Genomic DNA, 22691 nt, shown 5'->3' with positions numbered 1-22691 from the left:
ATTTCAGTTTGCTACTGGAATGAAGGGAGACATCCTCTGATGTTTAGTGCTGCATTTTAATTTATTTTTTTGTTCAGGAGAATGAAGTGTCGCGATTGCAAGACATAACACAGCATTTAAAATCAAAGCGACAGGAAGAACAGTGGGTGAGAGCATCCAAGCAGCAGTGTGAAAAAGAAATGGAAGAATTGCATCATACTATTGATGGTCTTTTGCAAGAGAAGCAAGAATTAGAATTTGATGTAGAAGAATTACACAGAACCATCCAGAAACATCAACAGCAAAAGTAATCATTTTTAGTCACTGTATTTTTATAATTCAAGATGGATATGATAGTAGTTCATTAAGATAACCTAGGTTATACTGTCTAATAAAACTTTATGTGCTCTTCAAACTGTTATAGACTAGAACTGTCTAAAACAGAAGACCCTAACCACATGTGAGCACTTAAAATGTGGCTACTGGAACTGAGGGTCAGAATTTAACTTAACTTTAATTAATTTACTAGCCACCGGTGAGCACCATTTTAGACAGAGCAAATCTGAGTTGTCTTGGCCAGTAGTAGCTATTCTCTCATCTTTTGTGGTCTGACTTGGAGAATGCCACAGAGTATGTGTGTCGTCCCCCCCCCCCCCCCCGCATCCCACCCTACCAAAAAGCATGACAGGGCTTTCAACTCCTCCCTTCTCCACACTTCCCTAGGCTTCTAGTTGGTCTCTTAGTCCTGCTAACTCTGCATACAAAAAGCTGTTGAATTGGCCCCCTTCTGTCCCCTCAGCTGCTCTGGTCTTTAATTATTTTTATCTTAGGCCACTATAGTTGCTTCCATACTAGGCTCCATGTCTTATTTCCCATTCCATCCTGGGGCATACTGTGACTATCAGTACCATTAGAATATATACCACCTGCCACAACCAGAACCCCATCTGCAAACCCTTCTCTCCCATGTGCAGTATTTGATCTGAACCACTTTCTTTGGTCTCTGCAGGCACCACATTTTGCCCTGCTGCCACACTTTGGCAGTTGCTGTCCTCTACCTGAAATGCTTTCCGTGTCCCCTCCCTAGCTCCACTGAGTTTATTAAGACAAAGGTCAAGCAGGCTTGTTATGCAAAGCCATTTTCTTCTCCGGAACTGACAAGGGGTTAGCAACCTTGGACATAGTGCTGCTCACACACTGTTGCGAGGGACTTGTTCTCCTTGAGGACAGTAGCTGGGCCTCCATCTCTAGACTCCAGCACCTGGGGTAACACATGCAGTATCTGTTGATGAGGCCAGTTACATCCGGCCCATTTCGTGCACAGCCCACAAATTATGGCAGTTTCCCAGTTTCTGTCATGTAGGTCAGACTAACCCAGGGTGGCAGAGGATCCTATGAAGGCACAGAAAGTGAGATGTAGTCACTGCCGTTTGGGAACAGACACAGGAATAACCTGGCAGGGAAAACAAGGGTCACAATGAGAAGACTGGGACTAGACGTTCAATAGTTAGAAGGAGGATTATATCTACTATTACTTTTGTGAGTAATATTTTTATGAGTATTTTTGAGGTGGCGTTTTTTTTCCCTTTTTGAAGGAGAGTGGAGCTGTGCTGGGGATTGGACCTCACGAATGCTGTGCAATCACTCTACTCTTCACTGAACTATATGCCTATTCTTTTTTAATTTTTATTTTGAAGCAAAGTTTGTAAGCTGCACAGGCTAAGCAGGAATTTGTGATCCTTCTGCCTCAGCCTCCCAAGTAGCAATGAGGTCTTTTGAGGGGAACAGTAGGATAACTGCTTCTTTTCTTAGTTATAAAACTTTAATGAAATGAGCATTCTAGAAAACACAGGTAACACCGAAATGTACAAATAAAAAGATGAAAATATCTGTATCCCTTCATTTAAAGAGAATCTGAGCTGGGGATTTAGCTCAGCAGCATAAGCGCCTGCCTGGCTAAGCACACAGTTGTGAGTTTGATCCCTGGTTAAAAAAAAAAAGACAATCTGTTAATATGCTATCTTTTTATGTTTTTGCCATGCAGCCATGAATAATCCCATTTTCAAATAATTTTATCATGTTACCCTTGAGTTATTGAATCATGTCATACTTTTTGACTTACCAAATTTTATCATAGTTTAGCAGAACAGATTAAATCACAAAATTAGGTAATTTTCAAGTCAGACTGTGAACTGGGCCTTGAAGACAGTTTTAAGGGAATGGATGATCACTGGAGTACTGACTTACTTTATTTTTATACTTCACAAGGATAAATAGATTAACATTTTTTTGGCTAGATGCTGACAACATAGTATTATTTGTTATTGTAACCTAAAAGGAAAATGTGAGGTCGTGAGTTCAATTCCCAATACCCACAAAAACAAAACAAAACTTAAAAGAAGAAAGAATTCATCATACATGTTCTATACTATGTATTTATTGCCATTAGCATTCTATGTTTAATAAAAAAGTAGACATTGTTTAATAAAAAGGTTGCTTCTTGTATAAAGTTCTAAAATCATTGTGGATCATTTTAATAGACTACACATATTCATACATTTAAAATCTTTTAATGCTTGTGTATATGATATTTTTAGGGACTTCCTTGATGGAAATGTTGAGAGTCTTATGGCTGAACTAGAAATAGAAAAATCATTCAAACACCATGAGGACATTGTTGATGAAATTGAATGTATAGAGAAAACCCTTCTGAAACGTCGCTCAGAGCTCAGGGAAGCTGACCGCCTCCTGGCAGAGGCTGAATGTGAACTTGAATGCACAAAAGAGAAGGTATGACCTGTTGTGGTTTGGGACCTAGGCTCACAGTGACTGACAGCTTACTGTTGTCTTCCTGAAGGATTACGAAGAATAAAGGAGATAAGAACACAGTCGCCAAACTCAGAGAGTTCTAGGCTGGACTCTGCTAGTTAAAGAGCTGTGAGAATTTGGGCAAGTCATTCAAGGTTTACTTTCTTCATCTGTAAATTCAGGCTAAGAACATCTGGGCTGTTTAGTATGAATAAAATGAAGTAGCATATTTAATATTGTTGAATTTAGTTTATTCTCAGCATACCCTACTTTCTTGTCCCGGTTTTTTGTTTTTGTCTTTTGTTTTGTTTTGTTTTGTTTTTGTTTTTTTTGGAAACAGGGTCTCACTGTGTAATGCAGGTTGACCTGAACTCAGAGTTATGTAGCCCAGACTGGCCCCAAATTCGTGGTGATCCTCCTGCCTTAGCCTCCAAAGTGCTGGGACTACAGGTCTTAGCCCACCACAGCAGGCTCTGCTGCGTTTTTTAAATAAGGCTGGTTTGAATCTTACGAAGCCACCAGTGACAAGTCTTAATTTTTTTCTTCCAGTTATAATGGCGATAATGATATAAACTATCTTTGGTCTGATAATAGTATTCTTTAGACCACAATACAGAAGAAAGCTGGAGTGGGAACGGAGTGTTCATATACTGATTCCCATGTTGGCAACCTATTGTTCATTTATAAATGCCACTTTATTTAACATCCCTGGCAACTGTGTAAGATGACTTTTTTTAATTCTTTTTCTTTTGGCTACCAGGAATTGATGTGAGATGGCTCTAACTAGCCCAGAGTCACAGGATGAAGTTCTGCCTTTCCTAGAGCATTTTTAGGTAGTTATGAATTCCAGGATGAAAAATGTCCCTTAGCCACACAGAACCCCTCAGGAACTACTGTTTTTATGCTGGTATCTCAACTGAAATCTGTTTAATAGAAACCTGTTGCCCAAGAACTGATGTCATTGGAGTTAGTTACTAAAGAAATTCTGTGAGTGATGACTTTAACAGAAATGGAAAAAATCTTCATCTCTTCATATGAGCAGTTCCTTCTGTTAGCATCTGTTAGATTACTGTAAGGGAGCAGGTGTTAGTGGGGAAAAAACTATCACTGGAGTAGAGCAAATGGTTGGCATTGGTAACAGAGACAGGTAGTAAGTGAACGAGTACTGAGAATGCCTTTGTCCTTCATCTTCCTAAAATCACTCAGGGAGGCAGGTTGGTAAGGAGGAGGAGAGAGAAGCAGCCTTATTTGTTAAGAAAGGCAGCAGATCTGCTTGTAACACGTGACTAAAAAAAAAAAAAATGCAGCAGACATGTTAAAACCTGACAGAAGGAGACAAAAAGCTATGCAGCAATGTGACCTGTGTAGTGCCAAGTAAGTTTTGTCCAGTGCTTTGTGGATGAACTGATAGTGAAGCCAGCTATCTGAAATAACGTAAAGTCTGGTAAAGTTTCTAGCTCTTCGGGAGCTTGCGAGCTCTTTTGCATCTACACAGGATATTTAATGTTCAATATTTAATTTAATGTAAAGACTGACTTTAGTACAGAGCTTCAGTTGTAGGGCCAAAGGTAAGTCAGTGTTCAACCAAGTGCAAACCAAACCCTTACTTCGGGACCTTTTGATTACATAGTTTTAAGCCTCTTATTTTTGGCACAAAAAGAAACTAAATCGATGTTTCAAAAAATGTTTTTGCTGAATCTTTTAAAGAAAGATTTTTAAATACTTCAGATATATTTAATATTTGTGTTTCTTAACCATAACCAAATCAGATCACATAATGAATTTTCACTTAAATTGATAATATCAGAGTACAGTAAGTATCTATGTAATAAAATCACCTCATTGCCACTTACTTGTGTAGTTTTAGTATAATCAAGTGGCATTAGTATTATGGATCATTTGCAATCTCACAATCTTCAAATGATTGTGTGTAGGCTCTTTCTGTTTTTGCTGATGCAAATTTAGTTTTTTATATAGTTGTCTCATGGTACTGATACAATTTTAAACTTATTTTTCTTGGCCAGTATATTATTAACATTGTTTCGTGTTGCTGTTGTCACTTTATTATTTTAAAGGCTCTACAGTATTCTATTGTGTTCATGCACTATCACTTAATCTTCTATTTTTCAAGTTTTATATCATTTTAGTACCTTTTAGTGTAGTAGTACTTCACTTCTGAATTATTTTCTGAGAGGTAGAGGGTCAAAATGAATGTTTTCCAAAAAAATTGTACCAGTTCACATTGCCAGTATTTGGGAATGACTATCATAATTGAATTGCTTTTAATGATGGTTTCTTTTCTAGACAAAAAGTGCTGTTGAAAAGTTCACTGACACCAAGAAAAATTTATTGCAAACCCAATGTGATGCTGAGGAGTTAGAAAGGAGAGCTCAGGAAACAGCTATTAACCTTGTGAAAGCTGATCAGCAGCTGAGGTAAGTGCAATCCCTAAGCCACTGAGGCCTGCAGTGAGAAGAATGGGAAGTGTGGTTCCAAGAGGGTAATGATTAGTTTATGATGTAGAATGTATGTTGCTGAGTCTAAAGGGCCAGGGTGACACAAAGTGCTGTTTCAGATTGCTCCAGGCTGATGCAAAGAATTTGGAGGAGCACAAAGTCAAACAAGAAGAAATCCTGGAAGAAATAAACAAAGTTATAGCAGCAAAAGACACAGACTTCCAGAGTTTAAACAAGAAGAAAGAAAAACTGATAGAAGAGTAAGTAAGGCTTCTGTGGGCTGCAAAGGGCTGGTGCTAGGAGACCACTCTGCGGTTCAGTCTTCCTGAGTGTGTGCTTAAAGTACTGCTGGTGCTTTGCAGGCTTCAGAACCTGCAAAAAGACGTCAAGACAGCAGAACGCAATGAGGATCACCACCTGCATGTTCTAAAAGAATCCGAGACCCTCCTTCAGGCCAAAAGAACCGAGCTAGAAAAGTTGAAAGGCCAGGTATGGCAATGAAGGCCTGTAAAGACAGACTGTTTTAGTTTAACACCTACTTATATTTTGTGATTATAAAAGTACATATTTGATTAAAAATCAGAAAATACAAAATAAAGAATAAATGAGACTCATATTAAAACCTAAATTTGAATCCCACCTCAGTATAATATATTGTTTGTCAGCTTTCTGTCACTGTGACAAATCCTGAAATAATCAACTTTTAAAGAAAAAAGGTTTAAAGCCAGGCATGGAGGCACATACCTATAATCCAGCATTTAGGAGGCTGAGGCAGGAGGATTGCTGTGAGCCAGAACTGTGCAGCAAGACCATGTCTCAAAGGAAAAAAAGAGAGCAAAGGTTGAGCTGGGTGCTGGTGGCATCAATCCCAGGTACTCAAGAGGCTGAGGCAGAAGGATTAGAAGTTTGAGCCTTATATGAGCAACTCAGCAGGACCTCATCTCAAAAAATAAAATGCTCACTAGTAGAGCATATTCTTGGTTCAGTCTTTAGCACCAGGGAGAGAGACAGGAGAAAGGACAGATGGAAGGAAGGAAGGAAGGAAAGAAGGAAGGAAGGAAGGAGGGAGGGAGGGAGGGAGGAAGGGAGGGGGGATGAATGGATTTGTATTGGCTTGCAGTTGTGGAGGTTTCAGTCTGTGATCACTTGCCTGTTGCTTTGAGCCCATGGTGGCACATATGGTAAGATTATGTGGTGGAACAAAAGTGCCCACCACATGGCTGGGAAACAGAAGAGAGAAGAGAAAGGGGTCAGGGTCCCATCATCCCCTTCAGGAGGCTTGCTGCCAGTGACTAAAGACCTCCCATGCTGCACCCCTCCCTGCAGTCCCACCTGGGTAAGCATTCAGTACAGGGTCCTTTGGCGGCCACTTAAGATTCAAACTGTAGGACTGGGGATTTCGCTCAGTGACATAGGGACCTGCCTGGCAAGCGCAAGGTTGTGAGTTCAAGTGCTGGTAACAACAACAACAACAGCAACAAAAAGAAAGATTCAAACTGTAGCAATTATTAAGTAAAAGATGTGAAGTTTAAGACATTTTATACTGAGATCATTTCTGTTAAGTGTGTAAATAAATATATATTTAGTTTAAAACAGTGTAAAAGTGGTCATCTAATAAGAGAAGATTGTATTTTTTTCTTTCATATGTTTATATTTTCTGCTTTGCCTGCAAACAAATACATAGTGCCTTTAAAATTAAAATTTTTAAATTTAAAAAATGAGTGAATTTAAAAATCTCTGCCTGACTTCTTTTGCTAAGGTTGTATTCAAATAGAGTAAGATACAGTCACAGCAACTTCTTTGAAGACCATAACTGTGATGTAATCACTATTAGCATATTGTTGTTCCTGCTGTGATTTGAAAGATGTTTATAATGTGTCAGCTCAAGATCTTTATTAGGCATTTCACTCTTACACCTCTTTCTTGGGGTTGGGTGTTAGCTTCTGACTTCCCTCACATTGTTTTCCTAGACTAAATATATAACCTCCAGGCCAGCACTGAAGGCTGAGTGACCTTGTCAGACTTCTCATTCTTCCCTTTTCAGGTGACGAGTCAACAGCAGGAGTTGGCTGCCTTGGACAAAGAATTAGGGCACAAAAAGGAGGAGCTGTGTCTACTACAAGAAAGTCTGGTCCAGGCAAAAGCTGACCTCCAAGAAGCTCTGCAGCTGGGAGAAACAGAAGTAGCTGAGAAATGCTCTCACATTAGGGTATGCATCTTAGTAGGTTGTCTTAAGGAGTCCTAGGACAATACTATACTTACTGTAAAGCATTTTCTTTGGGATTCAGACTTTCACCTTCTCTAGGTGCCATTTGATCCATGGCCCTGCTAAGGCTGTTATGTGGCGCTCCCCTCATACTTCCTGGATATATCCAAGATTTTTCTGTCTCTTGCTTTGTTTTTTATACATTTCCTCTCTAAGAAGTCCCTTTTGCCTTGTCATTAGCCAGACCCCACCTATTTCTCATGACCTAGCTATCTGCCCTTCCTCTAAGAAGACTTCTCTGACTTCTTCATTTGCTATACTAGGGTTAGTGGCATTCTGTCTGCATGTTTCCTAGAGCATATTAGCTTCCCTAACTGTGTTTGTGTTCTCTACCTTGCTTCTGCCTGGGGTACTAAACCCTCTTTGAGGGAAGGTTCCATGTCTCAGCCAGCCTTTTTTCTCTACGGCACATTGCCCTGAAAATAGTAAATGTTGGGTATACATGTAAATGAAGACAGTGTTACTTACTGTTTCTTTTTCTAGAAATATAGTAGTGTAAAATATAACCCTGTTTTTGTAAAAAAGCAAAAATGAACTTGTTACTAATTAGAAATTTTATGAAATGAGACAATAACAGAATTGGCTTTAAAGGAATTTCTATTCATAATTTCAATAAGGGAGATGCCTTTTTCTTTTTTAAACACAGGAAGTAAAATTGCTTCTCGAAGAACTGAGTTTTCAGAAAGGAGAACTGAATGTCCATATTAGTGAAAAGAAAACTCAACTTGCACTTATAAAGCAGGATATTGAGAAAGAAGAAGAAAATCTTCAGGTAGTTTTAAGGCAAATGTCTAAACATAAAACTGGTAAGTTTAAAGAGAAACAATCACATGAAGTTGTAAGATTGAAAATGTATATATTGTGGGTTATAGAAAATGTAAATGACCAGATGAAGTTCTTTTAAAGTTTAACCTTACTGCCCTTAGGCAAAGAAAAGCACATTATAAAATCTAAAGTAATATAGTAATATATATGTATATATAGTAAAGAATATATTATTTTCTGCCACTGAATTTAATAAGTTTACTTAGCTACAAAATAATCATATTCATGTCTGATCAGAGTATGCTGATGGGTGGTTACATATATATGGCTGTGTATTAAAGTACAAACACTTTCTCTTTACAACCCTTAAAATTCACATCTGTCAAACAAGTGGTCCTAGTTCTACTCGAGAGAAGGCAAACCTTTATTTAGATCACAGCAGTATTTATGATAAAATTTGGAAACAAATTACCAGAATAAAAGCTTATGTTTTTAACACTTACTGACATGTAAAAATGCTCATCAGAAGAGTGAAAAAAAATGATAAAAAGTGAATATGAAGTACAGCTCAGTTTTACAGTGTGTGTGTGTGTGTGTGTGTGTGTGTGTGTGTGTGTATTCCTCAAGGAAATATTTCAAGTATTAAAGTCATCTTTATCTCTGGGATAATGTTATATTTTTATTCTTTTTTATTCTATTTTTATATTTTCTAAATGTTCTACAGTGAGCAAATATTTTTATAGTTAGAAGAGTTAATATTTAAGTATCTGTATTTCAGAGGTCAAAAATATATATCTATATTAAATTTTTTGCTATTTTGATTAATTTTTATCTATGTAAAATGTGTGTAGTTTATTCTTTTTATGAGCAAGTAAATATTGTTAGTATTTGATCTTCACTAAATGTTTTTGTTAAAATGTTTTAACAAATTAGCAGTACTTTTAGAAGTTTTTTTTTCCATTAAAAATACTTTTAGCATCATTTATTCAGACCAACACAATTTTTTTTTATTGTCTGTTGTTTCTTCTCAGTCAGTAAGTAGTATTTGTTGCATTTTATAAATGTTTCATTTAATAGCATGAACTATACTTTGTTTCTGTCTGTTAGAATTAAAGAACATTCTGGACATGTTGCAACTTGAGAACAATGAGCTACAAGGTTTGAAGCTACAACACAACCAAAAGGTGTCTGAGTTAGAAAAGATTCAGGTTCAAGCACTAGAGGTAACAGACAGAGCCCCTGTACCTTAGCAGGCTGCAGGCTTTCTCTTTTAGCATGTTTGAGCCCTCTTCTATCTGATCTAGGAGAAGCTGGAGTTAGAGAATTTGCAGCAGACAGCCCAGCAACAGAGAGAGGAAATAGAATGGCAGAAGCAGCTGTTGGAGAGACACAAACGGGAAGTAGAGCGAATGACTGCTGAGATGCAGGCATTGCAATCATGTGTTGAGTGTTTGAGCAAAGCAAAGGAAGATCTCCAAGAGAAATGTGACAGTTGGGAAGAAAAGTTGTCACAGACCAAAAGGTGAGAGCAAGAACAAACGAGCTTGGAGGATCACTCTAGAAAATTGGAACATAGTGAAAAGGGAAAAAAACTACTTCACAAATTTGCCATTATAATGTAATTCTCCAGTAGCATTTCTTGTTACTTTTCTTCTAACCACCCCTCAAGTAATCTGTTGTGGCCTTGTAAGTGAGGTAATAGCATGGTGGAAATAAATGAAGAGATATACTTTGTTCATGAATAGGAAAAAATAATCTATATATTCAAAATAATTACAATCAAAATCCCAGCAGGCCTTTTTTTAAAGAAATTAACAAGTTAATTCTAAAGTATATGTGGAAAAGCAGAGGACCTAGAAAATGTATACAGGTTTTTAGATGTAACACCAAAACAACTTTGAAAAAGATAAACAAAAACAAAACTTTAGGTTAATACTACTTGATTTCAAGACTTTCTATAAAGCTGAACATGATGGCATATACCTGTAATCTCAGCCTTTGAGGCAGGAGGATTTCTGTGAGTTCAAGGCCATCCTGAACCATGTAGTGAGACCCTATCTTTAAAAAAGGACTTTCTATAAAACAGTTTGGCAGTAACTTAAAAAACAGACATACACAAACCAGATTATTCCTAGATATTTGCACAAAAGAATGAACAAAGGTTTCTACACAAATTTTATAGCTGTTTTATGAGATTCTATAAATGAGTAGTGGTATCTGTACCATGGGATATTACTCAGCAACAAAAAGGGAGTGAAATACTGATACACATAACTAGGATGAATGTCTTGGTAATTGTGCTGAGTGAAAGGAGGTAGACAAAAAAAAGGCCACACTGCTTCCAAGCTGGCCAAGTGCATGCTCATGCATCTCTGAGGTGGGGAAATCCTGCTGGACACAGAATTGTGTTTCCTGCTTTTTTGCGTATCATGAGTACAATAAGTTCATCTTTTTCACTCATATTTTTGGAATTCTGAGTATTGTTCATGTCTTTACTGATTTTATAAAACTTCAGTTTAATGAATCCTTTTTTAACTTGTTTGTTTAAATCTCTCCTGTAGAAAGCTGGTAAGATTTCTTTTGAATATGAGTTCAGGGTCTTACATATTAAGAATCATCCAAACTTTCCACAACTTCACACTGTGAAAGGGTAACACCAATCCTCAGTCATGCCTTGCATGTGCTTAAATATTTGTATTTGACCTTCTGATTTATTCTGTGTGGTAGGGTTTTAGCAGCTACAGAAGAAAACAGCAAAATGGAGCAGACAAACTTAGAAAAGTTGGAATTGAGTGTCAAGCAGCTGCAGCAGGAGCTAGAGCAATTGAACGGAGACAAGCTCTCGCTGTGTAAGGACATTTCAGCAATGCAGCAACAGCTACAGGGTATGAGGTGGCAGAACTGCAAAAATGTTACTTATTTTCCCTTTCTTAGATTCTTTAATTGTTTAATTGTTCTTATTACAGAATTCATTGAATTGATCATGGGAGTTTCTTTCTAAAATTAGATTGTGGTGGCTGGGGAATGTAGCTTAGTGGTAGAGCATTTACTTGGCATGTATGAGAACTGGGTACAAAACCAAACAAATTAGACTGGGTAATGGTTGCACAACTCTGAGTATACTAAAAGTCTTTGAGATGTACCCTTTAAATAGGACTTGTGTGAAATGTAAATTTTATCTCCATTTAAAAAATGAATTCATGTCCTTAAATAGCAGTTTAAAAACAGCAAAAAAGATGAAGTAAAAACTACTGTTGACCTCACTCCTCAGAGATACTTCTTATTAACAATTTAAATATCCTTTCACATTTTTCCTTGGATATGGGTAAGTATGTATATGAGAGAGGATTACCAGATGTTTGTAAATATTCATGATTTATTTAGGAAAAAATACTATATATTAAAACTAATAATATACATGTTGAGCCTTTATTGTGTCCTTCACATCTTACATTTTTTCATCTAATTGTAACATTTTTATGAGATAGACTGTTATTTCATCCATCTATACAGATGAGGACTCTGAGGCTTAGTTTTCTTGTGACTTTCTCAAGGTTATATCTAATAGTTGCCATTTCCACCAGCAAAATAGAAGGGGTAGTTTTTTTTAAACTGTACATTTCACCAAAATTACGAATTTTTTATTGAGGTTTTGAATACAAAAATCTTTAAAAACCTGTGCTCTAAGCCTAAATCCAGACTATGCATATAACTCTTTTGGCCTTTAGTAAAACATGTGACACTGTCATTCATTTACCTGAAATAAGTTTAAATTAACTTTTGCTGTACCCTTTTGGATGTGTCGAAATCTTGCATGTATATATACATGTTTTTATTTTTTGAAAATTATATTTCCTAGAAAAACGAAAAGCAGTAAACTCACTACAAAAGGAGCTATCTAATGTCCAAGACGATTTGAACCTAGCAAAACAGGTAAAGTTAAGAAGTATAATCTTTGGGGGCTGGGGATTTAGCTCAGTGGCATAAGCGCCTGCCTTGCAAGCAGGAAGTCGTGAGTTCGATCCCCGGTACCAATAAAAATGAAAAAGACAAAAAAAAAAAAAAGAAGTATAATCTTTTCTTAGTATCCTGAAGGGATAGTTGACATAATGAAAAAATCATGAAGTCAGGTTCCCCTTCACACCAGCGGATCTCCGCAGGGACAGGAAATAATTTTGGTGCAGAGCAAAGGTTTTCTAATTTATTTTAGCTCTAGAACTGTTGATTTAAAAAACATTACTCAAAGCTAGTAAGATGGTGGCCAGACCAGCAGTTCCGGTGGTTTGAGGGGCCAGAGCAACCACTCTTCTCCATGGCGCAGGTGGGGCCCCAGCCTAGGCTTAGTTATAAGAGTCAGATGCTGAGTAGGGCAGACCCTTTAACCTTACACATCTTACAATCTAAAAGTAGTTCAGTGTTGTCCTGTGAGAATAGTGCTTTAATTTGAATTTCAAAGAACATTAGGCAAATTCTGGGCCTATTTCTACTGTGTACATTAGGAGTTAAACACCTAAAATCTCTTCCTTGTACCTTTAAGATTCTGTGTAAAAAAGAGACCTTAGTCTTCTAAAAATTCTATGGAAGTTCTTAGGAATATTTTCTGAGTTAAAAGAATGATTAATTCAGAAATGTTTAATTTGTGTTTTTTAAAGAGATATGTATTATTTTGTGGCTTTTTGAATCTGTGTAAATATTCCAAATAGTAACAAAATTGTGACATTAGGTTTCTTTTCAATAAAAAGTAAGCCTTGTTGATAGTTTTTATTTTCCTTAAGAATCGTGTGAGGTGAATGTTGTGTATTCTCATTGCAATGAAAAGGCAGCTAACGCCAAGAGAAATGGAGTCTTTTGCTGAGGTTTTGCCATCTTATTTTTAGCCATTGGAAAAAAAGTAGTAACTGACTCTGGACCTTTCTGTAAGTTTATTGAGATGATAAAGAATAAAGAATTTTTATGCTTCTCATTTTGTCAGACAAAGGTACTGGATTGGCATTGGTTACTCCTAGTAAAGGGAGCTTTCTGAATAATTTCAATTTGCTCTTCCCTCTAAAGGACCTGCTTCATACCAGCAAGCAACAGGATACACTGCTTAGTGAGCAGAGCAGGCTCCAGAAGGACATCAGGAAATGGACAGAGAGGTTTGAGGATTGTCAAAAAGAAATTGAAACAAAACAGCAACAACTTCAAGTGCTTCAGAATAAAATCGAAGAAAACAAGTTCAAACTAGACCAGCAGGAAATGGTACTACACATTTTGATTGAAAGGAACTATTCTGTTCTTTGTGTAAGCTTTTCCCATGGGAAAAAGCTCCTGAGAAATAGCTCTCACAGAACTGTTTGTCCTTTAACTGCCAGTGTAACCAGGGTTGGTTTTCACACCAGCTGTGGGACTCTTGGGACCAATGTAAGTTAGGAGCTGTTAAAATCATAGGACATGGGCCTTATAAAGAACCTTAGTGGCCATGTGCTATTTATTGCTTGCATCCTGTCCTCCCATGCAGGCCAGGTGGCTTCCTAGCCCCTGGTTTGTCTACCTCTGCAAAACATCTCTCTTTCTCTCCTCCCCTGTCCCTTCTCCCCTATCACTTTCTCTCTCCCTCTTCTGTTGAACTGGAATCTGCCTCATGTTCTTCTGGTATACCATACTTGTTATTTTATAACCAAGGCTACTCTTTATTAAGAATTTTCAGAGACTCCAGAAAGAGACAGAAAGTGAAGAAAAAAAATTAGAAGCCAGTAAAGTGACATTGCAGGCGGAGCAGCACCAGCTGGAAAAAGAGTTAATGGTCCAGAAAAGCAAATTGGACCAGGTGCTCACAGAGGTATCAGTGGCTGAAGATCGAGTCAGGACTCTGCAGGAAGAGGAGAGGTGGGGTGAAACCCTGGAGAAGACGCTGTCCCAAGCTAGTATGTATTCTGAAACGTTACTGTGGGGTGGGGTTGCTTTGCTGGTTGTCTTGTAAAGTATAAGGGAGACCCAAGGCCTGACCAGAGCCCATAAAGGAAGATGGACAACAAGGAGAGACAGCCCTGTGAGAGATGAGGGGACAGGTTCAGAAAGGCAAGAGGGACTTACATCTTTTTGGAGAAGAGTTTGATTCTGCAATAGGCCAGCAAGTCTTTTTAGTTTAGTGCAATGCCTTCTTTGAGAACATTAACTCAACAAAGTAAGGCAAACAGGTGGCAGAAGATACTCTGAAGTACATTATTTATGAGCTATAGTCATAAAGATCTATTTTGTTCCAATGAGTCAAAAACAATATTAACAATTCTACCTCTGTCCCTAGTTCACATAATGAATGATACCAAAATACAGACTTTTCCCTTTGAGTCAGTTTGCTATCTCGTGAACCATAAATGAAGTCAACATGAAAATCTGGGACACATGAGCAGCAATAAATGATTTTTCTTACTGCAGGGGTTCAGTAATACACAGAAAATATTGGGCATCTGAAAGAGTTGTTACTCCTTTTTTCCCTGTGAACTTATGATACATCCAGGCCCAATCATTTCACAGTAAAAATGAAATTGAACAAATACGCTGAGTTTTGACCATGACAGCGGTGTTGAAAAGTACAATCTGACCAGGTTGCTATTCTAAATAGGCAGATGAGAAGAAATTTTTTTTAAAGCTCACTTTCCTTGTAAGCATTCTTACTGAGTATTCACTATGTCCAGGTGTTTGCATCTGTGATTCCAAAAATAATGTTCCTCGACTGTGAAATAGCCCCAAATCCTGCACTTTTTCCGCCATACCACAGAAGTGCTTCCTTTTTGTATAAAAAATCCAGCTTTATAGAAAAAATTTCAGCAGTCTATTGTGTGTTCCCTGCAACTTAGGCTGAGGACTACTACTACTACTTGGTCTCACAGACTCAGAGGGAAAATAGCTGCTGCTGTTACATGGGATTAGGCCTTTGGGAACTAGTTATGCCTCAAAGATGTCTTTAGTTGGGTTTTTCCTAGGCCTTTGCAATGGTTACAGTGGGCTTGTAAGACTTAACAATGTAAGAAAGTACCAGAACCACTGGCTGTCACCATTTCAGTCTGCCCACAAGGGAAGGGAAGCTCTGTCCACATTCATCCCAGGGCCTCTGGCCAAACTTACTAAAAATGCTGGTTTCAGAACGACAGCTTTCAGAGCGGGAACAGCAGTTAATGGAAAAGTCAAGCGAGCTGCTGGCTCTCCAGAAAGAGACAGACTCTATGAGGGCAGACTTCAGCCTCCTGCGAAACCAGTTCTTGACTGAAAGAAAGAAAGCTGAGAAGCAGGTGGCCAGCCTGAAGGAAGCACTGAAAATCCAGAGGAGCCAGCTAGAGAAAAACCTGCTTGTGAGTACCAGCCACACTGTCAGTCTCTAAGGAAATGACACATTTAAAGTTTTAAGCTGCATCAGCACCTCACTGTAAAGTCAGGTCACCCATCAGCCTGGCTGCTAACCCACCTGTTCGTGGTGGTGTATTTCTACGTACTTCATTCTTGAAGCCCATGATGAGTTTTGCCTGAAACCCGCTGCTGGCTGGGAGATGACACATGCAGGGCCAAGAGCACTTGCTGCTCGCCGAACTGCTGCTGCTGATGCCGAGGTGTCAGAGTGAGTGGTAGACATCTTCCCACAGCTGCAGGCAGTGCTCACAAGTTTTTCTCATCCTGGCCTTTTCGTAAGCATTAGCTTTAATCATTATCCTAAAACCAGAAGGCTAAGTGTAGCATGCTTTTAACCTGAAATCAACTGGGGCGATGGTAGTCAAAGAGTTCATTTCTGGCCTAGTGGCACTAATGGTGGAGGAGGCCGGTGAGCACACTGGGCGCCAAAGTAGGTTCTGCCAGTGCTCACTGGAGGGATTAATGGAGCCTTGTGTGAAAGGGACTTGTAAACACGTTTCCCAGAGTGACTCACTTACCACAAGTGATAGATAAAATGATTGTGAAGATAGAATATAGATGTCTAAAACTTCATCCTCACCATTCTATAATGATGCGTATTTGTTCCCATTTTACAGACAATTAATGTGGCTCAGAAAGAGAAACTTATTATCAAGGTAATGCCCCAGATCTGGGATTCAGACTTTAGTCTTAACAGAATCTGGCATGTATTTACTCATAGCTACTGCACCTACTCCCAAAAGGAAGATAGATTTACCCCCACTTTACAGCTAAAGAAGCTAAGGCCCAGGTAGGAAATGAAGTTATAGGGCTAAGAAGTATGTAAACCTGTTGGCCGGGAGAATCATTTTTCTCTTCTGTGCTAGGAGCAAAAGCAGGAGAACAGCTGCATGCAGAAGGAAATGGCAACAATTGAACTGGTCGCCCAGGACAACCATGAGCGGGCCAGGCGCCTGATGAAGGAGCTCAGCCAGATGCAGCATGAGTACCTGGAGCTCAAGAAGCAGGTGCGTGCTGGGAGGGCTCAGGAAGCCCCCAGCCCCCAGAGCTCAGTCAGGTTGTATTGTTGTCAGAGGTCTATTAGGAAATACTTTATGGAAATTGGTGGAAAAGCGGATTATGTAAGAATATCCTTTAATGCTTGGGCATGGTGGTGGGACCTGTGGTCCCAGCACTCTGGGAAACTGAGGCAAGAGGATTGCAAATTTGAGCCCACCTGGGTATCTTAGTGACTTAATGAGACCCTATCAAAGTAAAATACAAAAAAGGGCTAAGGGATATAGTTCAGTGCAGAGGTCCCAGGTTGAATCTCCAATAACCACTGCCACCAAAAAGAAGTTATTTAAGTTAAATCTGTTTTTTCATTAAGCTTAAAAGTGTACTTCCTGAATAAAATGTATTTTGTTAAGAAATATGCTGTTAGGGCTGGGGATTTAGCTCAGCAGCACAGTGCCTGCCTGGCAAGTGTGAGGTCCTGAGTTTGATTCCTGGTATCCCATTACCACCAAAAAAAGCTTTAAGAGAATTTTAAAAGTATTTTTCTTTTCTTTCCTTTTTGGTTCTGGAAATTAAACTCAGGACCTCACACTTACCAAGCAGGGGCTGCATCACTGAGCTGTATCCCTGGCCCCCTCAACAAACTTTTTGTGTTAGTTTTTGAAAGAAAAAAAAGATAATATTTTAGCATAAAATTTTATCATGCCCCATCAGCCTATCCAGCACTATGGGAGGCTAAGGCAGGAAGACTCCAACTTGAGCCCACCCTGAGCAATTTACTAGGTGATTTTGTCATAGAAAAGGGCTATAGATGGAGCTGTATGAAGTCCCTAGGTTCAGTTCTCAGTACCAGCAAGAAATCATGGCTGAGAGAACTAAGTTAAAATCTTAAGATTGTATGTCAGAAATTGGTGTGTAGGAGCCACACCTCTAGGCAAGGAGAAAAATGGTCCTAGGAAAAACTTTGATATCATATAGTGTAACCAGGTAAACAGCATAAACCAGTGCATGGTTGGTCTCTAATCCTGGGTGCTTTTGGTGTCCCATAACCATGCTGGCATCTGGGCCATCCCTAAACTCCACTGGAGCTGCTGTGGCCACTTGGTGGGCCTTGCCATGCTTCGTCCCTTGGACTATCCCACGTGGCCATTCCAGTTTCATTTGTGCTGCCAGTGCCCCCATCCTTCCACATAACCCTAACCTCTGAGTCAAGAAAACAATGTCTTAGAAAAAGTTGTTTAAAGCCCACAAGCCCTCACTGACTCCAGATCCCTCTAGAGTAATTAGCAGTTCATCACTAAAGCTCTTTAGGAGGCAAGCCACATCAAGTAGTCTTAAACCCAGCCTGTGGCACTTTAGGAAACCTCTAGATTGTCCTTGCTGCCAGATTCTTCCCTATGGAATGAAAGTGTTTGACCAGGCCATTTGTTCAGTCCATTCCAGTGTTCACATTTATAATCCAGATCACTTACGACTTGTGTCAGTTCATGGTCCTTTTCTTGTTTGGAGTTTCTTTCAATAGCTGTCAGCTAGGTAACACTAAGTTACTTCATAAAAATTCTCAGCTCCTACTTCTGAGCAAAGATAATATTTTCCATGTTCAGGTGAGGTTACAGAGGATGAGAAATTGTCTAACTTTGCCCTGAGTCACTAGTGGTGAACCTGTGGCGCACGTGACACAACCAGCAGTTTGTTACCATTGCAAGCTGTAAGAGGTTTGCTGTCGTGACCCTGAGTCTTACTGGAAATGAGTAAACAGCTCAGTTTTAAGTTAAATTCCAAACTTCACCTAATGGTGTTTGACACCATTTAGATGGCAAACCAAAAAGATCTGGAAAGAAGACAAATGGAAATCTCTGATGCAATGAGGACACTTAAGTATGAAGTTAAAGATGAAATCAGAACCAGCCTGAAGAATCTCAACCAGTTTCTTCCAGAATTACCAGCAGATGTAGTAGAAGTTTTGGAAAGAAATGAAAACCTAGGAGAATTGGAAAGCTTGAAAGAGAACTTTCCATTCACCATGAATGACAGACCTTTTGAAGAAAAACTGAACTTTTCTCAAATTCGTATGATGGTAAGTATTTATCCTGTTACTCCCTGGGCTTTAGTTCCCACTTCCTTCAGATAAGCTAAAAACAGATTTGGAGGTACCAGGGTAAGAGCAAGGGAAGACTGGTTCCCACTGATGGTATTTGGTGATTTATTGATGTCTCTTTTTTTCTGTAAAAGGATGAGCACTGGCGAGGAGAAGCACTCCGAGAGAAACTACGTCACCGTGAAGATCGACTCAAGGTTGGCCTTTAAAACAAACCAAAACAAAACAATATGAGCACTTCACCATACACACATGCACACACACAAATTCTGGTGTTGAATCCAGTGTCTTTAACTATGTGAAGCTGCTTCATACCTCAACTAAAACTGATAGGACACAAGGATTTGGGACAGGAAATAGAAACACGGTGATAAAACAAGGACATTATAGATCAGTGATTGGGGGACAGATCAGGAATATTGGCAAAGTAGGCTTGAGCATCAGGTCAGGAATTGTTTGGCTCAGAACACAAATTTAAAGGTGCTATAAGATATCTAAGAAAGATTGATCTGTAGACAGCTGAGTATAGAATTTAGGGATGGTTGTTGAGCTAAAGATTGGAGGTTTAACAGGATAAATGGGAGTTGAGTTCTGTGCATGAGGGAGAATGAGAAAGGATAAGCTTCATCTTTGGGATGTGGCTGCTTTTGTGAGCGGACGGGACGTGAGAATCGTTAAGTATTGTTACAAGAATGGGCTTGAGTATTAGGCCTAATTAATGAGTGATAAAAGCTTGTACACACAGGGTCTGTCTGTCCTTCCCTAGCACTTCTAGGACCTTCTTCCTTTTTTAAGGACTCAGGTATTTTCAGCAGTCTTCCTTAACTGGAGTCAGATTTGCCCATGAAACGTTAAACATGAAGAAGCTGGTTAATAGTTGTGGTACATTGCTTCTGTGCAAAACTTTAGTTACCATGGTGTCTTTCAGGCCCAACTTCGACACTCTATGTCCAAGCGAGCAGAAGTGTTAATCAAAGGAAAGCAGCAGACAGAGGGCACTTTACACAGTTTAAGGAGACAAGTGGATGCTTTAGGGGAACTGGTCACCAGCACCTCTCTGGATTCATCATCACCTAGTCTGTCTCAGGTGGAGTCTTCCCTTGCAGAGGATTCTCAGTTTGGACCAAGTCAGGTAAGAGGAAATCCTTCAAAAGTTTAAAATGTTGTATGTACTTTAAAGCAGGGTATATAATCTGGGGAAGACTAGATGCCATCTTCAGCTTTGGAAAGCTTGTCTTACCCAAGACTTTTTTGTGGTCCCTGGGAAAATGGCAATCAGTCACTTGGCTCATAGATACAGAAAAAGGAAAAGCTCAGCTAGCTTAAGAAATAGGCTAAAACTGGAGATCTGGTGATCTAGTTGTCAGGGTTAGTTGATTTTGTGTCATGCCTTCAACTTCAAGATATCCTTACTTTCTACTTGGTCAGTATAAAGAGATTAATCGTATGAGGTCAGTTTGAGTCCTGGTCTGTGTCCCTGTGTCTTACAGAAAGATGACTCATAATCAGAAGGTTTGAATGTGTGTGTCTGTTAATCTAGGAGCTATAAAAAATGGAATTTTCACAGAGTAACATGATACACTATACAGCCGCTACACAGGTTACACAGTATCAATAGCTCCCATTTTTGTGTGTGTATATACTAAAAACACTTTACATGTAGCATTCTATCTTTATATCCTGGTTTTTTTTTTTTTGTTTGTTTGTTTGTTGTTTTGCCTTTTTGAGACAGGGTCTCTCTATGCAGTTCAGGCTGGCCTTGAGCTCACTTTGTAGCCTAGGCCAGTCTTGAACTTGCAATGATCCTCCTGCCTCAGCCTTCCAAGTGCTGGGATTACAGGCGTGAGCCACACGCCGGCTGTTATTCCTTTATATAAACAAACTATAAAATGGGCAACTTCGTTATATACACAGAACAAGGCAAATCTAGGACTTACAGGTTCTGCCACAAGGAACATTCAAGGTCAGTTGCCTCTTTAATATAGGCTCAAGGTGGAGGCAAGTGACTTAGCAGCGCAGCCAAGATTTTATGATTACCTTCACATTCCAAGCTTCAGGGCAGGCTTCTGGAAGTGAGAGCTGAGAAGCAGGTGGAGTGTGGAGACAGGACAGTGCAGAGCTGTGAGAGCAGTGTGTGGAAGTTTGGGAGCTGGGTTCACAGATCAGCTCAAGGTGTAGTCTGAGTTCAAGGTGCTCTAAAGGAAAAAGTAACAGATGTTGGAAGCACAGCGGCGAGGGCAGAGGTTAGAATTGTCCACAAATCTAGGATTATAATCCAAGTCTAAACCATGCTGGAGATGGACACTGACTGTTGAGCCTAACATTTCCCTTTCAGAGGTCCTTCCACCTTCTGCAAGATGCATCAGAACCAACAGTGAGATACCGACACTGATGCCATCAACAGCTTCCTGCTCACAGGTATGTATTAGAGATCTTCACTGGCACTGAGCTGAAAGAGCTTGCATTCTAAGCCTTTAAAAAAACCTTTGGGGATAAAGCTCAGCAGCACAGCGCCTGTCTGGCTAGCATGAGGTCCTAAGTTTGATCCCCAGTACAAAAAAAACATCTTTCAACCTTTTCTCACATTTTGTTGTGGTTCATTTTAAGCCATTTTAGGGGCTAGGGATGAGGCTCATGGGTAGGTAGCTATTATGTGGGAGGCCCTGGTTTTAATCCCTGTACCACCAAGAAAAAAAAAAATATCCAAGTCATGTTCTGTATTTATGTCAGCCATCACTTAGTTTTGTTAAAGCTGTTCAGAGTACTAACTCACCCTCTCTACCTTCCTGTTTTACTGTAGGAAAAGAATGGTTCAGCCAGGATGAGGAAGTCTTGCATAAATACATCTGAGGAAATACCTTCTCTACTACCTCAGTAACTTCCTAATGGGAATGCCCTTGGATGTGTACCAGGATACAATGAGTGAAGATGTTCAAAGTCCACAATAGTTCACTGTGTGTGTACTTTAGTGCCAAGGTTTTTGCAAGTGACATGTACATATGGAAATAATTGTATATAATTTAAACCAGGGACCTAGGAAGCTTTAACATTGGAATTTAATGAAGCCAATGCTGATTTTGCATACATCATTTGAATCCATACACTGTTAAAAATGTCCTTAACTTAAAAGCCCTTTTGTCAGATTATTTTTGTAATTTACTTAAAATCTATTTTTTTGTATGAAAATAAAAGGTACAATCAACTTGTGGCATCTGACTTCACATTTCATATAATAAAGCTATCAAGTTATTCCAAGGAAATAACAATCTTTTAGACAATTTGCATTTTACCTGCGGTTTAGATTTTACTTAGCAATGACCATTTCCTGACGTAGAAATGTCTGTTATAAAATCATTGTTTCAGATGCTTTGCGTTGGCCAAAAATACTAATTCTTGAGAGAAAATCAGGAAAACTTGACACTTTAGAGACTATGCCCAGTGATCAATTCATATTAAAAATATCCAGACTTTTAAACTACTACAATTAATGGCTCAACTCCAAAATCTATATACGTTTCTTTAAAAGCAGTAGTATTTACTGTCACAGTCATGAGGTAATATGGTCATTCCCACAGGGGAAATATGTAATAGATCTGATTTAAAAATACTCCCAATTGTCTTCTTGGTCACTGGACTACTTTCAAGCCATAACCAGCACTGTCCACAACACTGACACTGGAGTAATCCCTCTTCACCTTTTATTTCCCTAAAAAGTTGTTTGGCTAGAACAGAACCATTAAGATACAGGATAATTATCATGAAGACAACAGAAGTGATATGCAGTTTAACTGCTACAGTATTTGTAGAAGTTACCTATTTCCAAAACAAACTATATTTACATTTGCCTTTACTTTCCCATGTCTTGGCAAGATGTTTAAAGCCCTGGCACATTCACAGTGATGTTAAGGACGTTTTCTAGATCTATGCTGAATGAAGG

At 39.0% G+C, this 22691-nt stretch overlaps 1 protein-coding gene across 2 annotated transcripts in view; it reads left to right on the top strand.

Annotated features, from left to right (window-relative positions):
• Cntrl (centriolin) overlaps positions 1 to 21956 on the top strand; it is a 77654-nt gene extending 55698 nt beyond the window's left edge. Inside the window, exons 25-44 of one of the 2 annotated variants that reach the window (XM_003479133.5) lie at positions 78 to 286; positions 2577 to 2769; positions 5092 to 5222; positions 5363 to 5503; positions 5606 to 5732; positions 7288 to 7452; positions 8156 to 8315; positions 9382 to 9497; positions 9579 to 9796; positions 11002 to 11159; positions 12134 to 12207; positions 13327 to 13515; positions 13955 to 14180; positions 15400 to 15605; positions 16527 to 16667; positions 18470 to 18733; positions 18889 to 18951; positions 19683 to 19886; positions 21090 to 21172; positions 21555 to 21956. In XM_003479133.5, the coding sequence (XP_003479181.1) occupies positions 78 to 286; positions 2577 to 2769; positions 5092 to 5222; positions 5363 to 5503; positions 5606 to 5732; positions 7288 to 7452; positions 8156 to 8315; positions 9382 to 9497; positions 9579 to 9796; positions 11002 to 11159; positions 12134 to 12207; positions 13327 to 13515; positions 13955 to 14180; positions 15400 to 15605; positions 16527 to 16667; positions 18470 to 18733; positions 18889 to 18951; positions 19683 to 19886; positions 21090 to 21146 (3042 nt within the window). In that variant the 3' untranslated portion in view covers positions 21147 to 21172; positions 21555 to 21956. Of the gene's footprint in view, positions 1 to 77; positions 287 to 2576; positions 2770 to 5091; positions 5223 to 5362; positions 5504 to 5605; positions 5733 to 7287; positions 7453 to 8155; positions 8316 to 9381; positions 9498 to 9578; positions 9797 to 11001; positions 11160 to 12133; positions 12208 to 13326; positions 13516 to 13954; positions 14181 to 15399; positions 15606 to 16277; positions 16668 to 18469; positions 18734 to 18888; positions 18952 to 19682; positions 19887 to 21089; positions 21173 to 21554 lie in introns of those variants that run through there. The other variant, XM_063259761.1, reaches the window with a different exon arrangement.
• The last annotated feature ends 735 nt before the right edge of the window (positions 21957 to 22691 follow it).

Source organism: Cavia porcellus, unplaced genomic scaffold, assembly GCF_034190915.1.
Source record: "Cavia porcellus strain 051 isolate PalLab524CR breed Dunkin Hartley unplaced genomic scaffold, mCavPor4.1 scaffold_1, whole genome shotgun sequence".
NCBI classification, from domain to species: domain Eukaryota; kingdom Metazoa; phylum Chordata; class Mammalia; order Rodentia; family Caviidae; genus Cavia; species Cavia porcellus.
This window is presented reverse-complemented; position numbering and strand designations above follow the sequence as displayed.